General features: G+C 34.5%; 1 protein-coding gene across 1 annotated transcript in view; it reads right to left on the minus strand.

Annotated features, from left to right (window-relative positions):
* LOC150100122 (breast cancer type 2 susceptibility protein-like) overlaps positions 1 to 20,966 on the minus strand; it is a 244,572-nt gene that overhangs the window by 17,852 nt on the left and 205,754 nt on the right. The window contains exon 14 of the mRNA XM_090402598.1: positions 8,088 to 8,267. Within this exon, the coding sequence (XP_090258724.1) occupies positions 8,088 to 8,267 (180 nt within the window). The remainder of the gene's footprint in view (positions 1 to 8,087; positions 8,268 to 20,966) is intronic.

The raw sequence follows: 20,966 nt of genomic DNA on the forward strand, positions 1-20,966 counted from the left end.
TATAGTGAGGATTCAGGATTAGCAATTTTGTACTTTCCAAAAACTTTCACACCTAAATGCGATTCATATTCATAACTATTAAGAATCATATAAATGTGTAGGGGGGGGGGATATATACCACTGATTTTTCAGCACTCTTGTTCTAGAACTACAACTACCAGATTAGCCATTTTGCTGGACCGTGGAGTTCATAAAATAATAATTCGCAGTACACATTTGACCCACTAATTATACCTCTCTCATGTCTCTAAAGCACTATGTACCTAGAAACTTAAATAATGAAGATAAATGAACATGTGAATAAAGTGATTAACCTCTCTACCAGTTGAGGTGGATGAACTAGTGAGACCAGATAATTGCACTTCTTATCCATGTTATTTAACGGGTGTTACAGAATCATATCCAGATTTAGTTGGACGGCTAAAGAGACTAAGTCCAACTAAATCATAACCAGATTTAGTTGGACGTCATGGTCAGATGGAGGGTTAAAGGAAATACATTAGTATAAATGCTAGTACAAGTGGATATGGACTTGTGCTTATGCTTGACGCACCACTACAGTGAAATGAAATGGATCCTGCTTATAAATCCTAGCTAGGGTAAAATGTAACAAAATAAGCTAAGAATCACTTAGAATCAAGGGATCACCACCAAGTGCAGGTGTAAATGATTAAACAAGTGTGTGTGATATGCACACTCTAGTGGCGTAGTCAACTAGATGAGTGGTTTGCAGGAATTTCAAGTACACTTCGTAATTTTGTCTTGATTAAAGGAAGCACCAGACAATCCACTGCTGGAAAATAAATTTTTTGTCAATCTCATCTCAAGCAAGTTTGGAAATATAATACATTCACATTATCTTGCTATGCAGACCAAACATGCAACTTTTTCATGCCACTTCAGGCCTCCTTCAGGTTCATTTATCAGCAGAAAATGAAATTTTTATACCACCTAAACACATCTAAATCCAGAGCAGGAGCATCATTTTTTTTACATTTTTTTTTAATATCTAGATAACATACTGGAATGCATATCTCATAATAAGGATCTCCACAGATTTTTTTTTAATTTTTTTTCTATCCTTTCAGACAAGTTTACAAAATGCTTCTTTAGTTAAGTTAATGAATGTTTTCTTCAGAATATGCAATCCAGTTTCTAAGGGTTTCGTTCTATTTTCAAACTCTTATTTTATTTTTTTACAGTAATATTTGGATATTTGAATGTAGAGTTCATCACTTTGTTTCTTTCACAACTTTGGTATGCATTTTGGTTTCCACATCTGAGAAATTCATCTTATAATTATTATTATTTAGAAGGATCTCATTTGATTTGTCTTCTCAGTAACTCCAATTATGTTGACATGGTATTTCTTTAATTCTTCTGATAACTTCACCTCTTTTTCATTGATACTGCTGAGGGTGATGACACCTAGCAAATTTTGTTGAGGCTATTCCAGTATTTGACTTTTCAAAAATTCACCCTAGTTCCCTCAAGAAAACAACAAGGCCTTGGATAACAAGATAATGCCCCAGTTGACATGATATAAATCATATTTTACTGTTCTAATGTACATGTAGTTTTGGCCAATATAGAATATAATTTAGTTTACTAAGTCCCAAATCATTAATTCATCTTTGTTTGTTCAATACCTAGTAGATGTCTTGTAACAGGGCACATACCCAGGAAGTCAGGGACTCATCAAGAGAGGCCACATATCACTTACACCAAATATCACACATTCTCTTGAATCATTCACGATATCTACACTCACAACCTCCAAAGGGAAGCCATACCACCAGTCAAGGAGTGCTCTGTGAGAGAAAATCAAGCTTTTACTCCTTTCTTAACTGTATATGTGTTTTCAGCTTCTACAGATGTCCTCTTCCCATTCCCTCACCAAAAAATAAAAATAAAATAAAATAAAATAAAATAAATCCATCTACTGGTATCCTGTATGACCTTTTCAGAAGTTTGCATGTCTCTATCATATCATTAGCATCTGCAGCACATAAATTCTCAATCTTCCCTATTTCCATAATCCTAATATCATCTTTAGAGGATAGAAAGGAGAGTTCCTTTCTACCCTCTCCACTGTATCTACATCACCTCGAAAACCAGGACACCAGATGTGTGCACAATAATCCAGATGAGGTTGTATCGAAATCTAGTAGAGTCAAAATTACTTCCTTTTTCTTGCATGCTACTGCTCATTTCAGCATTGCAATTATCCTCTGAGTTATATTTATAACTTTTGCTATGACCTCTGAACTTCAACTTCTTATGTACTAAAACTCCAAGATCCATGGCCTATTCACTTTCTTCTAGCATAATTCTGCCAATATACTCGTAATACACAATACACCAATGGATATCTCATTAAACCAAAGTATATAACTTTATATTTATTAACATTGAACTAAAAGTCATTTTCACCTGCCCACAATTCCAGCCTATTTATAACATTCTGCAAGTGCTGATTGCCAGTTGCATTCCTGATTACCCTGCCTATCATTGTATAACCAGCAAATAGCTGCATGTCACCTGTTAAATCCTTTCCAATAGCATTAATGTAATGAGTGAATAACAACAACCAAGGACTGATTGACTGAAAGATTTAAGGTGACCTTAAATCTTGCAGACTCACATTCCCCATATACCTTTCTGCTATCTGTCAGCCATCCTCTTATCCACACTAATATTTTATAATCCAATCACATGTTCGGCATTTTATGCAACAGTCTTCCATGCTGTGTTCTGTCAAAACATCACAGTGTATCTATTTCCTTGTCTAACTCAACTGTGACATTATAAAATATAAGCAAGTTGCTCAAACATGACCTTCCTTTAATAAACTCATGCTGTTCATTGTAAAGTATAGATTCCCTGTCAACCCATTTCTGTATACAATCTCTTACCAACTTTTCCAAACTTCATGTTGGAGGCTTAATGGATTTTTTACAACACTCAAAAAGAATTAAAATAGAATTTAATACTTCCTATATTTCGTCCTAGTCACTAGGACATCTACGGGATTACAAAAACAATTAATGTAACATATACACAAATAACAAACAATACTAAGCCCAACCACGTGGGTGACACTAAAGTCCTCCTATCTAGGTAGAGCGCCCTCTAAGGGCAGTAGTAGGTGGCCTGGAATGTAAGGTGGGAACTCTGGTGATGAGTGTTTCCCAAATCTTCGGAAGCTTAATGCAGCTGTATTTATTGAGATTTGGTTGGTTTTTGAGAGCTGCTGCAGCTTCTAAGAAAAGTCTCTCTTTCTTGAATTTGCTGTGGTGGAGCATGGTGGTTTTCTTCCATGATACCCTGTGGGTGGTGTCCAAAACATGGTCAGCCAAGCCTGAATGGCCATAGTTGTGTTTGAAGATGTAAGACTTGTGTTCCTCTAGACAGATGGATGCTGATCTGCCTGTCTGTCCAAAGTACTACAGCTTACAGGAACAGGGTACTTTGTAAACTCCAGGCAGAGAGAGAGAGGAGGGAGCTGATCTTTCGTAGAACGGATAAGGGTAGCAAGTTTGCGGTGGGGCTTATATGCTGTGTGTAGGTTGTACTGTTTTAGTATCTTGGCTACTTTTTCGGATGTGCCACGGATGTAGGGTATGGTGATGGCATTTTTAAAATCTTGTTGACGAGAAGGACGGGGAATGGGGGAGGAGTTGATTATTTTTTTTGATACTGTGATCGCAGTAGCCATTGGAGAGGAAAGTGCTGTGTATGTGGTTAAGCTCAGTAGTGAGGGCAGTTCCACTGGAACAAAGATTGTGGGATCTCTTGGTAAGAGTTTTAATAATGCCATATTGTTGAGAGGGGTGGTGGTGGGAGAGTTTGTGAATGTATCTGCCTGTGTGTGTGGGTTTTCTTCAAGAAAACCCACACTATAAACTATAAAAAAATTATATTCTTTATTAACTACAGATATTTTGTGTAGCATTGTTTTCTTTTAACTCTAAACCCACTCTTACTATATTCTCTTGTTTACTTAGAAAATAAATATCAAGAAGGTGGCAAAATATTCTGGAGGTTGTTGAAGAAGCTTAGGAATGGAGGAAAGAGTGCTGTAAAAGGAGTTAGAGATGATAAAGGTGACATGAAAACAGGAGAAAAAGATATCCTTGAAGTATGGAGTAATTACTTTGAAAAACTGCTAAATGAAACAAGCAGTAATGACAGCACAGTGATAAAAAACACTGACCAGGCATGCAGTCAGGAATACATATCCATACTTGAAGTAGAAAAAGCCATCAAAGGCTTGAAATGTGGAAAGGCAGCAGGAGTAGATGATATTCGACCAGAAATGCTGAAGTATGGTGGTATAAAAGTCTTACAGTGGCTGCACTGCATAGTTCAGAAAGCCTGGACAGAAGGACGAATTCCCGATGATTGGAGTAGAACTCTCATAGTACCCATATATAAAAAGGGAAATAAAACTGAATGTGAGAATTACAGATGCATTTCCCTACTGAGTGTTCCTGGCAAGATCTATGCAAGTATACTTGAGAAACGGTTGAGAAGAATTGTGGAAGAAAAGCTTGGTGAAGAACAAGCTGGATTCAGGCCAAATAGAGGCTGTCAGGATCAGATCTTCACTTTACGACAAATAGTCGAGAAAGCATGGGAATATAACAAAGATCTGTATTTAAGTTTTGTCGATTTGGAAAAGGCATATGACAAGGTGCCAAGAGAGAAGCTATTCAATACGCTGCAGTTATATGGTGTCAATGGGGCATTATATCAAGCAATACTTAGTCTTTATTTGAGTTGTGAGTCAGCAGTTAGAATTGAAGGAAGTACAGGAAGATGGTTTAATGTTAAATCTGGTGTGAGACAAGGATGTACATTATCCCCTCTGTTATTCATTATCTATATGGATCACCTTATGAAGGAAAGTGGTATTAAACCTGATATCAAAATTGGAGATGTTAATGTCAGCTCTTTGCTTTATGCGGATGTTGTTATACTTCTAAATAAATCCGCTACAAGTCTGCAAGATTCTCTGACTAAATTCAATTGCTGTTGTAATAGATTTGGTATGAAGGTTAGCAATAAAAAGACAAAGACAATGAAAATAGGCAGAATCATTGAAAATGTCAACTGTGTTGTGAATGGAGAACCTGTGGAGCAAGTAAAACATTTCAGCTACTTAGGCACGATTTTTACTGAAGATGGTAAATTAAATATAGAAATAGACAACAGAATCAGCAAAGCTGGTATGGTGGGAAGTCAATTGAATAAATTCATATGGAATAAGAGAGAAATTAGTCGGAACACTAAATTAGCTGTATACAAGACAGTGTTCAAACTAGTTTTAACTTATGGATCTGAGAGCTGGGTCAGAAGTAAAACACTTGACCAAAGACTAGAGACCGCAGATATGAGAGTCCTGAGAAAGATTAGAGGCGTGAACAGAAGGCATCAATGGCAATATCATATTAAAAATGAGGATATTAGGAAAGAACTTGACATTGTCAGCAGCCAGGAATGCGTTAGCAGAGCTAATCTCAAGTGGTATGGTCACTTAAATAGAACAGGTTAAATATACAGTAAATCCTTATATATCAAGGATTTAGGCCTAGTATGGCCTGTTCCGCCCTTAGAAGTCATCGTTGAATCGTTTAAGAGGACGTCCTGGTTTTCTTTTTCCTAATGGCTTGTACTTTAAGGCTTGTTTTGGTAATCTTTCTGTTTTCATTCTTTGAACGTGTTCCATCCATCTATGTTTATATTTTTTAATTTTTTCAATTACTGGTTCTTGGTTTAATTCTTTCATAATATCTTCGTTTCTTTTGTGATCAAATATGGTATACTTTGCAGTTTTTCTCATAAACTTCATTTCTGCTGTTGTTAATCTTTGTTTGTCTTTTTGTTTTATTGTCCAGATTTCGCTTCCATACATTAAGACCGGTAGGGCTAATGTATGGTATACTTTTAGCCTGGTTTGTTTTTGAACTAGGTTTGGTTTAAATATAGAGTTAATTACTCCTGTTATTTTTAAATATTTTGCAATTTTTATGTTTATATCTTTTTCATTTTCATAAGTGATCATACATCCTAGGTAGTTAAATGAATTCACCTGTTCTAAGATCTTGTTATCTAATACTATTTTAGTTCTTGCTGGATCTTGTCCTTTAAAGGCCATAGTTTTTGATTTTTCCGTTGATATTATCATACCATAATCTTTGGATATCTCATTTAGATTTAAAATAGCTTTCTGTAAGTTATCTTCAGAATTTGTAATTATTATTTGGTGGTCTGCAAAAAGGAGACTGTTTAAGTTAACTGTAGGTGAAAGTTTAATTCCTTGATGTAAATTTTTACTCCATTTTATTATTATTTCATTTAAGTAGATATTAAAAAGAGTTGCTGAGAGGGGACATCCCTGTCGGACCCCTTGGTTTATCTCTTGTATATGATAGCTCATGATTTAATCTTATTTGTATTTGATTATTTTCATATATACTTGTGACAGCTTTTAGGATATTATTTGGTATTTGTCTTTCTTTTAATATGTTAAATAATATGTTTCTTTTAACTTTGTCAAATGCTTTTTCAAAGTCAATAAATGCAATATGTGTTTCTAAATTATATTCTCTTCTTTTCTCTATTATTAATTTTAGGCAGAAGGCTGGGTCTATACATGATCGTCCTTTTCTAAATCCATTTTGTACCTCTAGAATAAAGTTTTCGGAATATTTCATTAGTTTGTTATTTAAGATTCTGCTGTATATTTTGTAACATGAATTTAGTATACTGATACCTCTATAGTTTTTAGGGTCATCTCTATTACCTTTCTTAAAGATAGGAATCACAATTGCTTTTTTTCATTCTATTGGGGGGATACCAGTTGAGTAAATTTTATTTAAAAATAATAAGAGTCTTCCTTTGAATCTTGTTCCTGCGTATTTATATAGTTCTGTACCTAGCTTATCTTCTCCAGGTGATTTTCCGTTTCTTGTTTCTTTCAGGCTGATTTCTAATTCTTCTTCAGTTATTTCCTTTTCATTTTCGTTAATTGTTTGCCAGTTGTCTTTTTTAAAATATTTGTCTGTCCACAGTTCTGTGTAGTACTTTAGAAATTCTTCTAATTTCAATTCGGTGTTTAATTTTATGTTTTCTTTGGTATCTGCATTTAGGTGTTTCAAAATCTTACCAAGTGTTCTCTGCCAGGTTGGCAGGAAAACGATCCAGAGGAAGACCAAGATATAGGTGGATTGATACGGTACAAAGTGCCTTAGACGATAGAAATATAAGATCTGATAATGTTGGCGTCTTGACAAGTAACAGACTGATTTGGAGGAAAATTGTAGACAGGAAGTTAGTAATGATGTAATTTTTGCATGTAGTACTGTCATATTCTGTACACCCCTTGAGGGTACATGGCAGGAATTTGATGATGATGATGTTTACTTAGCTGTGACCAAGAAACACATGCTCCACGATACATCTGGAGTTAATAAAGACTATAATTTTTTTACATATGCTAACTGTTATTTCATTGTCTTGTATTCTGTTCTGGATTTGAGCCTCTGTAGCTGTGCATTAGTAGTGGCAAGATATAAGAATCCCATATAGGATGTGAAGAATCTTATAAGAGCTTTTCACTAAAGGTGAGTTCAGCCAATCTCATTTGGACATAATAAGGTTTTCCACCTTCCTGGTAACTTAGGTTTCATTCTGCAAAGACAAACTAGTCCAAGAATATACACAACTGACAGCCAGACAGATTACACAGATAAAATTAACCAGCCTACTGTAGCAATTAATCAGGTTTATGGGAAGCCAATATGTTAGCTGGCCATGACAGATCACTGAACCTAAACATAAAGGAAAGATGATGTTCATTTACCTCTTATTATATTTCTCTTATATATATATATTTGCTAATTTATCTTACTACACAGTTGTCACTTAATTGTTGACTTATTTAACAGATACTAGATGCAAATAGACAGGTGTTATGCATGAGAAGCTACTATCACTGTAATGCTGGTGTGCCAACAGCTATACAAACTACTCACACAATTCATAATCTAGTTCAAAAAAAGTATAGAAAGAAAGCAACTTACAGTCATTCCTCCCCAAAAACGAATAGCTAAGAAGTTTAAATTCTCATCAGTGAGATACACGACATGATTTGACCCTGAAGTTCCTGGAGGAGGGGTCACAGAAAATACAACCCCTATCACATCAACTTCTTTAAAAGCAGGCAAAAAATTGGGCTGGTTAACATCCCAAATTGATGTTATCTAAAAATGAAATCAAGTAATAACTGCAGAAATATACTTCATATATTCACTTAATTAACATAAAAAGGATATCTAAATAATAATTCATTTTAGTTTTTAACAGTACCATTCTATATAAAGGTTCATCAATAATAGACCTACCATCTCTATAAAGTGATTTGTATCTAACATTATATATTCGCCAAGGGGGAATTATAGCTATCTACCTCATGTCCATCAAGATTTTAAAATTCATTCAAAGACTACTGAACTGTTTAATGCCAGCAGTGATGGCTCAACCCCCCAAGGATTTTAGCAAACTACCAGGCATTTCCTTCAGAGATTAGAGAGAGCAAGGATTAGTAGGGTAGCTAGGTTTTTGGCACTTTGTAACTTTATACTCATTTGTACAAAATTTGTACATTTGTACTAAATGAGTACAAATTTTTTTTGTACTCATTTTAGTAGTTTGCTAAAATCCTTGGGGGGTTGAGCCATCACTACTGGCATTAACCACGTCGCCGTCAATATGGATAAAATACACCACTCTTCTACACTTCGTATCCATCATAATGTAATATCAATGGTATTACAATTTTAATATGCACTTCGCATCCATGATAACCTGGACTTATGTATAAGTCTTGGCAGGTTGGGTGGTTAAACAGTTCAGTAGTCTTTGAATGAATTTTAAAATCTTGATGGACATGAGGTAGATAATTATAATTCCCCTTGGGGAATATATTTTTTTATTTTTAGTGTGACAATTTTGATAACTGGTAAAATATCCTGTCACTGGTGCCTTTCTGATAACAGCACCCTTGGCAGCTGCCCCATTGCCATAGTATTCCCATGCCTCAGGCAGGGATTACAGTTGGGAGCCAAACTATGCCTGGACAATAGCAAGTGTGGATTTATAAACTTTCATATGACATATACTTGATACATATCTTAGCAAAGGATGAGTGGGTGGGAGGGCACAGTAATAAATACCAGATGAAATTATATCAAGTCAATGGACTCTACAAAAAAAAAAAAAGCTTTGTCCTTTATATTCTCTAAAGCATTGTTCTAAAAGCATATGAAACCTAGCTGATGGCATGGAAGGCATGCTACAAACTTAACAAAATTAAAAGATCAGAGAATGACAAAGTATAAATCAAGGAGTATGGAAAAGGATATTGGATTAAATTATTGCTGAAGCAACTAGGATTGTGGGTATTTTACATTTTAATTGCATGAAATATTCTGACCAGTTTGCTTGTTTTGTAAGAGGAGAAACCTTTCGCAGGCAAGATGTATATAACCTGTAAGATATAAGAAAGAAAGATACAAGTGGTATAAGACCAGCTTTCTTAATCACCCCTGGGCTCAAAAAGTCCTGAAGTTCTTTGTATCACAGATGGGATTTAAACACAAATCTTCAAAGGAAAGACAAAAATCAAAACAGTATTCACCATCTGATCTGTAAAACCTCAACATGTTTTCTAATGTAAAAGTTCTTGCAATGTACATATCATTGTACCTGGTCTATTTGGTTATTGTCTATTGTTATTTGTTGTTCTGTTTCCCTTTTGTCATTATTTTAGTTTCTTCATAGTTTATGTATAATCCTACTTTATTTGATAATATATTTAATTCATTCATCATTTCTTCTAGTTCTCTTTTGTTGTCTGCTATTACAACAATATCACCAGTATATTGTAAATTATTTACTTTTTTAATGATTAATATTAATCTCTTTGTCACTCCAATCTAGTTCACTCAGGGTATATTCTAATACCACTTTCAATAATTTTGGTGAAATAGTATCTCCTTGGCACACTCGTTTATTTATTTGGAACTGGTCGTTCATATATAAGGATACTAACAGTAGCTTTTTCATAATTTGTTTATTAGCTGTATATAATTTTGACTTATTCCATGTTTCTTCATTGCTATTAGGAGTGCTTGTTTTTCAATTGAATCAAAGGGCTTGTTTTAATCTATAAAACCTAAGTAACGGTAAGTTGTATTCTCTGCATTTTTCTCTTAGCTGATTCAATATCCGCAGATGGTTGATTGTGCTAAACCCCTTTCTGAATCCAGCTTGTTCATTAGGCCAAGCTTCATCCAATAATTTCATGATTCTGTTTGTTATTATTTTTTATAAACAGTTTATATACTTGTGACAGCAAGCTTATAGGTCTATAATTTGAGCTTTTTCCTTATTATCCTTTTTGAACAACAGTATCATGATGGTACTGTTCCAGATGTTTGGTATATATCTTTCTCTTTCAGACATTTATTAAACAGATTTTTTCATTATTCCACTAATATTTCTCTTGGTGAGTCCTATTGTAATTTCATCTTCTCTTAGCATTTTATTATTTTTCATATCTTTCACAGTGCTTGTTCTATTTCAAAATTTTGCATTTCTAGGATATTTTCCTTTTCTTCTTCCTGTTCTTCTGGCTTCCATGTAATAGTATTTTCAACAGTGCTTGTGGTAATACAATTCTGAAAAATACTGTCTAGTCCTTTCTGCTATGCCTTTATTATTTCTGATATCGCATCCATATTCATGTTCTAGTATTTTTTTCCCAATTGGGAGATTGTTTCATAGTACTTTCATATTTTTGTTATCTATTGTTTTTTGTATCATTTTATCTTCTCTTTTCTTTTTATCTTCTTTAGTATTTTTTCTTCTCCAGAATTCATACTGGTGATCATTAACTAACTGATGAGTCTCTAGGTAGTGATGATGACGACTTGGTCATAATTTCTGAGCATACTGAGGTGCAAGGAAATGGGATAATAGTTTAATGACTGACTTTTATCTACTATTTTTTAGAAATACAATAGATAAAAGCTTCCATGCTGTTGCACAGATGCCAGATGAGTAGGGCAGTATAGAAAGACAACACTGGATGGGTATTAATTATGGGGCACAGGCTTTAGCACAACTGAAGGGATATCATTTGGACTGGGGATGTATTAGTTTCAAGGTTACTGCATATTTTTCTGTCCTTCTGGCAAAATATCAGAAGAGGCATACTGAGGATGGTTTGTGGAATAGTAGAAGGAGATTTGGCTTGGTCATCTATACAAAAATCAGTCTTAGGTAAACTGATGCCTAGAGGTCTGCTTCATCTTTAGGAGATGTTACACTATACCATAACCAGAAGGCTCATGCCATTCGAACACATTTAGTGCATTTGGGCCCTTACAAAGTTAGTCCCACATTTGCTGATAAATTATTATTATTTTTTTTATTTTTTATTTTTTCATATATATTTTTTTTCTAGGGCTGCGATGAAAGCTGAGTGAGAGGCTGGAATCTTTAGCTTGAGTCATCAAGTGCATGCTGCATTTTTAGCTTGGACTGCTTAACAGATTTAATGGAAAATCAAGACTTGGATAAGGGTTGGTAATTTTCAGGAATGGGGAATAAGATTACTTATCTCTAATTATATCAGAGCAACTGTTTGGAATGGAAAAGCAAAAGCAATAAGTAGAGCATGGAAAAGAGGCTGAGGAGAAGAACTAACATCAACCACGTATTTGAAGGTGTTGAGAGAATGATAAGGATTATTTGGAATTCTGGTTGGTGAATAATTTGTGTTAAATCATTAAATAACAGCAAACAGTCTCCAAGTAGGGAAGATATGCTTTTAGGATAGCAATACTCACCTCACCAGAGTCCGTCCTGTTTGTGGAACAGGCCATATATGGTGAATCGGCAGGTCATTAATGGTCCAAAGATATCACTATCATCGACATTACTCAATATTTACAGTATTATATTATATTATTTAATATTTACATTATTCAATAGAAGTTCTTCTGTTTACATAAAATCAACTCTTTGTAAAAGTACTTGATCATCATCAAATACAAGAATTAATTTATGTGTTCATTTTATTTTATTTTTTTGTTACCCCACCTACAAAAAGTTGTAAACCTATAGTAAATTAGTACTGTGAGTAAGCCAAGGTTTTTTCATTTAATATTTATTTATTTATTTTATTTTTATTTTTTTAATTTTTTTTTGCATAATCCAGAAACCCTACTCTAAAGATCAAACTTCAAGCCTCCAATAAGTTGGGTGGTTAATAAATGAACTACATAAATAATTCAAATCGAGCATTGAAATTCAGTTCTCATCTAAAGACATTTCACAAACATCCACAATGAGATATGAACTTGATCTCTACTTGACTAACTATGCCTGCAAATGTAATAAATATAACATAATAAAAAAATTTCGGAAGAAAATAACTCCACTCAAGTAATTGATAACATTTTTGCAAAGAAGAAATATCATTATTGATGATTAGTAGATTTTGCCACTCTCAATTCCACAGCAGCTAATCTTGCTTATATTATCCACCTTTTGACATGATCCACAAAAAGATCTGAAGAAATTTGTTTAGTCTTGCTAGACATTTCAATAGCATTTGTTCGGGGCTGCCTGTAGTCTGCTTCCATCCTTCATGCATAACCAGCGAACCTGCAGTTTTCTAGACGTGAGTTCTCCTGAGGGATGTCTTTTGACTATGTTTCTCCATAGATGATCAGTACCTATGGAGAAACATAGGTACTGATCTATGGAGAAACATAGCTACTAGGATAACCAAGTTATTTTATAAACTTGGTTATTTTAATCCCTAATCCCAAGTATGCAAACAATTAAGTTTGCGCTTGAAACAAAGTTCAAGTCTAAAGATAATACAACACCAGGGCAACTTATTGTAAAGGTGAGTAAAGCTCTGATCACTACTATAACCTTGGTATTTAGGGTCTAGCTACTCACTGAGGAGACCTCAAAAAAGGTTGAAACTGGTCTGGGTAGGGACCCCACCCATAATGCATTGAAGTATACATCTTCTAGTGAGATGTGCTTTACATTATGGGAAAATACTAAGAATAGTGATCAGAGCTTTACCCACCTTTACAATGAGTTGCCCTGGTGTTGTATCATCTTTAGACTTGAACTTTGTTTCAGGCGCAAACTTAATCGTTTGCATACTTGGGATCAGGAGTTAAAATAACCAAGTTTATAAAATAACTTGGTTATCCTAATATATATATATATATATATATATATATATATATATAAATACATACACACACACATACATATATATATATATGTGTGTTATTTTTTTTTTGTAAGATTATTAAATTTTAAATTAAATGAAACTTGTACGTCTCATGTCATCTTAATATGAATGACTAATACTAAACTATAAACATGTAGGATTCTTTATAATAGTATCATGCATATGGAGCTTCACTTGGGACGTTTCAGTAGTTTTGTTATAATGGTGCTATGGGTGGGAGCCAACTGTATTTTTCTGTCAAGTTCTTCATTATTATCAAGAGTCAATTAATTATGCAAAAATCTATTTGCCACACAATATTTTACTCACCAAGGATCGAACAGTATTTTAATGATATATCCCAACAAGTCAATGATGGTTATTCAAAATGATTAATAGTGCTTTGAACTGAAGAGAATGTTCCTGGAAGCAGCACAAGTTTTACCGAATCCAATTATTATTATTATCCCAGAACCCCTATGAAGTCAAAGAGTCATTGCAGAAGGTCTCTTTGTCATACACACAGCTCATCATACATGCCTTAAACACATTCAAATTCTCTGCAAACACCTCACTCTCAGGCAATGCATTCTAATCATTCACAACTCTCCATGCAAAGAACCTGCTTCTCACTTGCTCATATCTTCCTTATACAGCTTCCAGGGATGATCTCTTGTACCCCCCCCCCCAATCTCCAACAATTTTATGAAAAACTTCTTCAATGTTAATCCTATAACAATCCCTTACCAACTTGTATGTCTCTATCATATCACTCCTCTTCCTCCTATCCACTACTCTGCAAATTGCATCTTCTCAACCTTTTTTCATATTCAATATTCCAGAGATCAGAAACTACCTTAGTCAATCACCTCTGGATCTTTTCCAATATCTCTTCATCCTTTGAGAAACCAGGTGACCAAATATGAGCACAGTAGTCCATATGTGGCTTTATCAAAGCCTTATACAATGGAACCAGAATCTCCTTGCTTCTACCAGTCAATGTATTTAAGTTGTAGTGCTGTCCTCACAATTTTGGCAATGTGGCCCCTAAATTTTAGATCCTCATTCACCATCATCCCAAGATCTATTTTCTCCACCTCCAACAATATATTCCCACCAAGAGTAAATTCTATATTTCCATCTTTCTTTTACAAATTTAAAAACCTTACATTTTGCCACATTGAACTGTTAACCCCACTAATTATCCCATTCGCTCGGTCTATTCAAGTCTTTTTGTAAAGCCACAACGTCTGTTCTACTACTGATAGTTCTTCCCAATTTTGCATCATCTGCAAACAACTGAATATCCCTATTCAAATCTTCCCCAATATCATTAACATACAGATTAAACTGACTGTCAATTAACTGTAAGACAATGGATTTTACATAGATTTTGGAGACTGCCAAGTATAATCAAGCAGTATCACAGATATGGAAGCAAGGAACAAGCAGGATCCAATAAAGTTCTAATGAATTTTGAAGGAGAAAAATTTTTTTATATATTTTCAGTGGCTCTTTAGTGCAGTTTAAAGAACAATGGGACACATGCCCTTCAAGTGGAAAAATATCGGAGATCAGTTCTTATTGTGATCAAAGGAATCTTTATAGGAGATTTTTCAAATGACAGTGAGTTAGCTGATCTCATATGGAGGCAGCAGGGTTTCTTCCTCCAGGAAACATATTTTTTTGTTATAAAAAGCAAGCATATGTATGCATTTATCTTTTGTCTGCTAACTACATATGCATTCAACATAAAAATACTGTGCTAAGATTCCATAGATGTGTTATGTAATAATCATTCTTGAAAATAAATAAATACACGTTCACATACAAATATTCACAAATATAAAATATACAAATATATTTGTTTATTTGAGATGCTTAAGGGTCAAAGCTATATAACTGAGAGGAGACCTCCACATAGCTTTTAAAGGAATGTGGAAATCCGACCAGGTCTTCTGACCTAATGTCCAATCCTCACCTTCTTGTGGTGCACCCTGTTAGGTATCTACCTAGATACTGAACAAACAAGGATGGGCTGGCAATTTGGGATTTAGCCAACCAAATTGTATTCTTATTGGCTTAAAGTACAATATAAAATGATGGCAATATGACAGAATCTCATGCCGGCTGGAGCATCACACAGTTAAACAAGACCCCCGTTGTTTCGCCGGGGAACTAGGGTGAACAGCAAAAAGTCAGCTGCTGGAACAAATCCTAAAACACGCCCCAACTCAACATTGCCAGAGTTCAAGATCAGTACTATCAACATAAGAAGCCTGAATGGCAAAGAAATGGAGCTAGCTGAGGAATTGGATAAGTATCAGATCGACATAATAGGGATGACCGAAACAAAAAAAAAAAAAAAAAAAAAAAGACAAAAACTGGTGAGATCTTTCTGAGCAATAAATACAAAATGTTATATTCAGGCAATGACAATCACTAAACTAAATACGAGGCTAATCTGCTTAAACACTAAATACAAGGCTAATCTTCTTGAATGGCATTCAGTCTCAAGTAGAGTAATGTGGGCAAATATGAGAATGGGAAACTGGCCAGTGAGACTTATTTGTGCCTATGGTCCCACAGAAGGTTCTACTAAGGTAGAAGTGGAAGAATTTTTTGAGGCTTTAGAAAAGGCAAACTGACACAATGAAAAAGGAAAAGTTGGTCCTTGTTGGGGATCTAAATAGCAGAGCAGGAAATTATTGTTAGACATACAAAAATATTTTGGGAAAATTTGAAGAAAAGAGAAAAGCTAATAATAATGGCAAATATCTGTTGGATTTCTGCTCAGGACTGGTTATTACTAACACAATGTTCCAACATAAAAAAGTGCACAAATTCACACGGAGAGAAGAGGCAAGGAATAAAAAAAAAGGTCTCACTGACTATGTTATTGTTGATAGTGATGTTCTCCCCCTGGTGCAGGACACTAGAGTGTACAGAGGATTTGAAATTGGAAGTGATTACCATTTAGTCTTGAGCAGGATAAAATTGAATTTCATATTGAAAACTTGTTTTCAATACGAAATTCAATAAGAACATGTAAAAAAGTTTTAAAGTGAATAAAAGTTGAGCAGATCTCAGATGTGAGCTTCAAATTAAAATACATGAACATTATTAAAGAAAAAATGAAAGAATTTGAGAACAGGAGCCAAACCTTGGAGATTCACTGGCAAATGCTGAAGAAAATATTGATTGACTCAGCCAGAGAGACATGTGGTAAGGTTGTCTGCAAGGATAGAAAAATCAGAACTCCGTGGTGGACACAGGAAGTTGAGGCAGTAAAGGAAAAGAAGAAAGCATATCAAAAGTTCCTGGCAAATAAGTCAGCTTGTGCTCTCCAGGGTACATGTCAAAAATTTGATGATGATGATGATGAAAAATATATTTTTACATTTCAACATTTAGTACAATGATGGGTTGAGGACAAATAAGATATCTGAAATGTTTCAAACATATTATCTGAAAATTTGCAGTAGCTATTAAAACTATTAAAAAACACTGAGATAACAGGTAATACTAACTTCCCAATTGTTTAGTATACAGTAGTACAAGTATGTTATGTTTTCACTATACATTACTCTCAAGGTTTAATGGCTTATCACAACAGAACAGGTAAAAGAACAAAATACTTCATTACCAATATTTTGTCTCCAGATTTAGTAAGGCATTCTCAAGGTTACAGCAATCACTACATAATCATGATGGCACACAACACAAAAAAGGAATAAGAGCATGGAATATTTAAATTAGTGTCCTGTCCTGAATGTGATCTCTGGGCGAAGTCAAGAGTGGCCTTTTTGATGTTGTTTTTGGCAAATGATGACAATATCCTAAATCTCTAATAAGTTCTGACAGCCAAATTTATTTAAATTAATGATGTCAGCATTTTGTGCAGCTTATGCTGATTTCCAGAATAGTCTTTCAGCTCTGAAATGATGTCTTCTTAAAGTAAAAATTTTTCTCTTTGTTACTGCATAAAAGGTGTCAAGTACATGACCTGCTTTTTTCATAATGATCTACAAGTATGTAGTGTTGCATTTGATTTTTCTTTATAGATGCAGATCTGTCAGACTATTCATACCAGACAAGTTTACTAGGCAATACTGACAGCAGATCCTGTAGACTCCCTATATTGATAATTGGTGAACATCATTTTTAAGAGAACAGATAAGGAAGAGTAGTTTGAATACCAGTTTACAAGTGATTAGTACATGGGATTTGGCAAATAATTTTTGATTATTTAAGTTCCCATAATGCAAAGAACTGATATTATTTTGAAATAGTCAGTATGTTCTCAGTTAGTCATTAGACATTTTTTTATATTATTTTCTCTCCTTTGTAATGTTATCAGAAAGGAGAATTAAAAATCTTTTTATATTAGTAAAATTGTATCCGTCACTAGTGAAATTAGTTATGATATTTTCTAATTCATTTTGGAGTATGATGTCATTGTTACAAAGGCCACTGGCTCATTATGTTAATGGTGAAAGTAAGGGGTGAAGCAGGCAATATAAAAAAGAGCTGTCTGGAATTTTGGTGATTAAAGTACAGCGTGTATGCACACAAACACTGGTGTCCAAAAACTAAGGACAAACTACATTTTTATCTGTACATGAAAAAAATACTTGTGTGCTCTCTGTTACATACTGCCTAAAAGTAGTTGTCCCTCAAAAACTCAAACTCATTTTCTTTACTTCCAGTTGCTATCTCGTCATCCCAATCTATATTATTGTATATTAAAATCACCCATAACGATCATACTTTTCGTATTTGCTTGGAAAATTTGTTTACACATTTCCTGGTCACCCTCCACATTTCCAGGTCTATAATGTATTTATTTCATTCTATTCACCTCTATCTTACACTATACTGCCTCAAAACCATTACCACTAATTCCCCCCCTTGCATTCTACCTTGTATGAATATAACTCTTTTTCTATTATCAATATCACTCTACCTCCCTTTTTATCCATCCTTCTGTATTCCTGTCAGGATGTCATCCTGATTCAACCATGTGTCACTTATTCTAACAATTTTTGGGTGAACTTAATCAATGTAACCATTCCATTTCCCTTGTTTCTGATACTTCTAGCATTTGTATACAAACATAACAGCTCATTCCTTGATCAATAGCAAGTTTCATTGATACCACTTATTAGATGTGCCTTCTCTATACTTCCTCGAGCCATTTCTTTTTCTCTTTACTCATTCCAAAACCTTCTTCAAATCCAACTGTTTATCCCTTCATCTCAGGTCATCTTCCCTATACTACACACACACATTCACATCCTCTCAGATTATCAACCTTTCTCACACTGTGTTCCCCTGTCCAACCTGAGTTATCCCATTTTCCTGTTTGTCTTGCAGACTTGTTTTCTCATTCTTTACAATCATGCTACCCATTTCTTCATTCATAAGCACCAATTCAATCTCTCCTTCGTTACTCTCCAGCTCTTTTGCAACAATTCTTACTTGCTCAGATTCATTCTCAGCACCCATTACTCTCACTTCCCGCAGCAGCCTCTCCAAATTACTCACACAAAAACCATTCAAATGCAGTCCATCACTCTTATGCAGTTCAATTCTTTCTTCAATCCTTTTTCCACACATTAACAAACTGCATTCCTTTCTCTTCACACATTTCTACTAACATATCATTCATAACGGAGGGCACTAGGGTGGTCCTTAGTAGCAGATGTGGTACATGTGTTGTTCAGCTAAGTCATTATTGTTTAGTAGATATGAGCCATATTTTTTATATACATATGATAGTATTTTGTTTAATTTTGACTGTGTAGTTAAGTTGTGTTGCTTAGTCAACTATTGTTAAGTGACATATTTTTCAGAATTGTTTTTCACCGATGTGTACGAGAAAATGGTGACCAAGTCATTGATATTGATATCAATGTATGGGATTTAATGCAATGTAGCATTTTCTTAATGTATTCATTGCAAAGAGTGAATGGTTTGTGGTGTAAAAGCCAGAATGGAGAAAATATCTGTCAGAAATGTTTTGTAAGCTAGTATAAGAAATGCGAGTTGTGAAAGAATGAAGTGACTGATAATAAGGATATAAGGCCAGATTGTCAAAAGTGTTGTGAAAAATGTAGCAGAAACAGTGAATGCTAGTACACAAAATACAAATGGGAGTTTGAAGAAAGTGGTGGAAAGTAATATGGATGATGATGAGATGCTAATGCAGAAAAAAATTACATGATTACTAACAACTCCTTCATGGGACAAATAAGCTCGATCCACTGGAGAAATGATCAGCATATGGTACAGAAGGATGGAGAATAAAAAAAGGAGTGAATGGGAAAAGCTAAAAAATGAGAAAAGAGATAATATTGTATGGGGATTCGATGACATAATAAGAAAGTGATGAAAGCATGTTTTCCAGGTGCAAAGATAAAGGATGATAGTGATGCTGTAAGTATGCAGAGGAATGAAGTAAATGAGTTAACTGTATTGGCTGGCACAAGTCATTTGAAAGGTGAGAAATATGCAGTGAGAGAGGATATGAAAGAGTTGTTAGTGAAAGCAAAAATGAAGAGTAAGAAAGTAAAGATTGTGAGTCTGCTGCCTTGGTATGATAGGGCAGAACTGAGAAGAAGGGCCATGATTGCCAAAGAGAAGATTGTGCAGTTAATTGATGTATGAAGTGAATTCAATGGACGAAAGAACTTATACATGCCCAAAGGACTACATTTAAATGGTTTTGGAGTTAGATGCTTGGAGAAAGTGTTGCTTGGTGAGAGTTGGTAGTACAAAACCAGAGAAACTAGAGATATTAGGGAGAATGAAATTAAGCATTTGTCTGGCCACCCCTGTGATAAATGAGCATGTGTACAGTGATGATTATACAATGCCGAATGGGATTTCACAAGTCTTCAATTTGAATGGGTTGATAATGCCATTACACAAGGGTAACTATGGGTAGAAAGGGGTGTTGAATGCATGGACATGAATGCAAGAAGTATCAGGAATAAGGGTGCTGAGTTTTTTTGGCATTGGTCAGCTCAACTTGGCCAAAAAATTATAGGCATCAGTGAGAACTTCCCAAAACAAGACCGTATGGTTACTCTCTCTAATTGGAGGCAGTGTCTACCTTAGTTATGGATACATCTTTTGATGCTTTTATCAGATCCAACAGCTTCAAACCCCTTGTCCCCTCCATAACATGTTGTTTCATGTAATTATCCCTTAGCAACTGTATAAATCCCACTTCCATCTTACCATGCCTCTTTTCTCCCTTTAATTGATGTCTCAATAGTTAAAGTCTCCCATAATAATTGTTCAGCCTACACTCATTGTACTGATTTCCTGATAAATTGCGTCTACATCTTCCTGTGGAACCCCTGGTATTGTATTTTCTTGGAGGATAGGTTTATATGTATATATGTTTATGTGTGATACAACATTTTATTCTTCGTATTACCTATTGGCTTAACAAAATTTGACTGGTTACACACAACGTTCATAATCCTCAAGGGATTATGAATGTTGCCCATTACAGACTGAAAAGAGGGCATTTTCCTGCACATGCTAGCCTTTTAATGAATTCTTTAATTTCTGAATCATATGAAAATAACTTTTAAAAAACTAAATAAAAACTTATTTCAGAATC

Source organism: Typopeltis vanoorti, chromosome 13, assembly GCF_054136105.1.
Source record: "Typopeltis vanoorti isolate ZY-2024b chromosome 13, IOZ_Tvanoo_1.0, whole genome shotgun sequence".
In the NCBI taxonomy this organism is placed as follows: domain Eukaryota; kingdom Metazoa; phylum Arthropoda; class Arachnida; order Uropygi; family Thelyphonidae; genus Typopeltis; species Typopeltis vanoorti.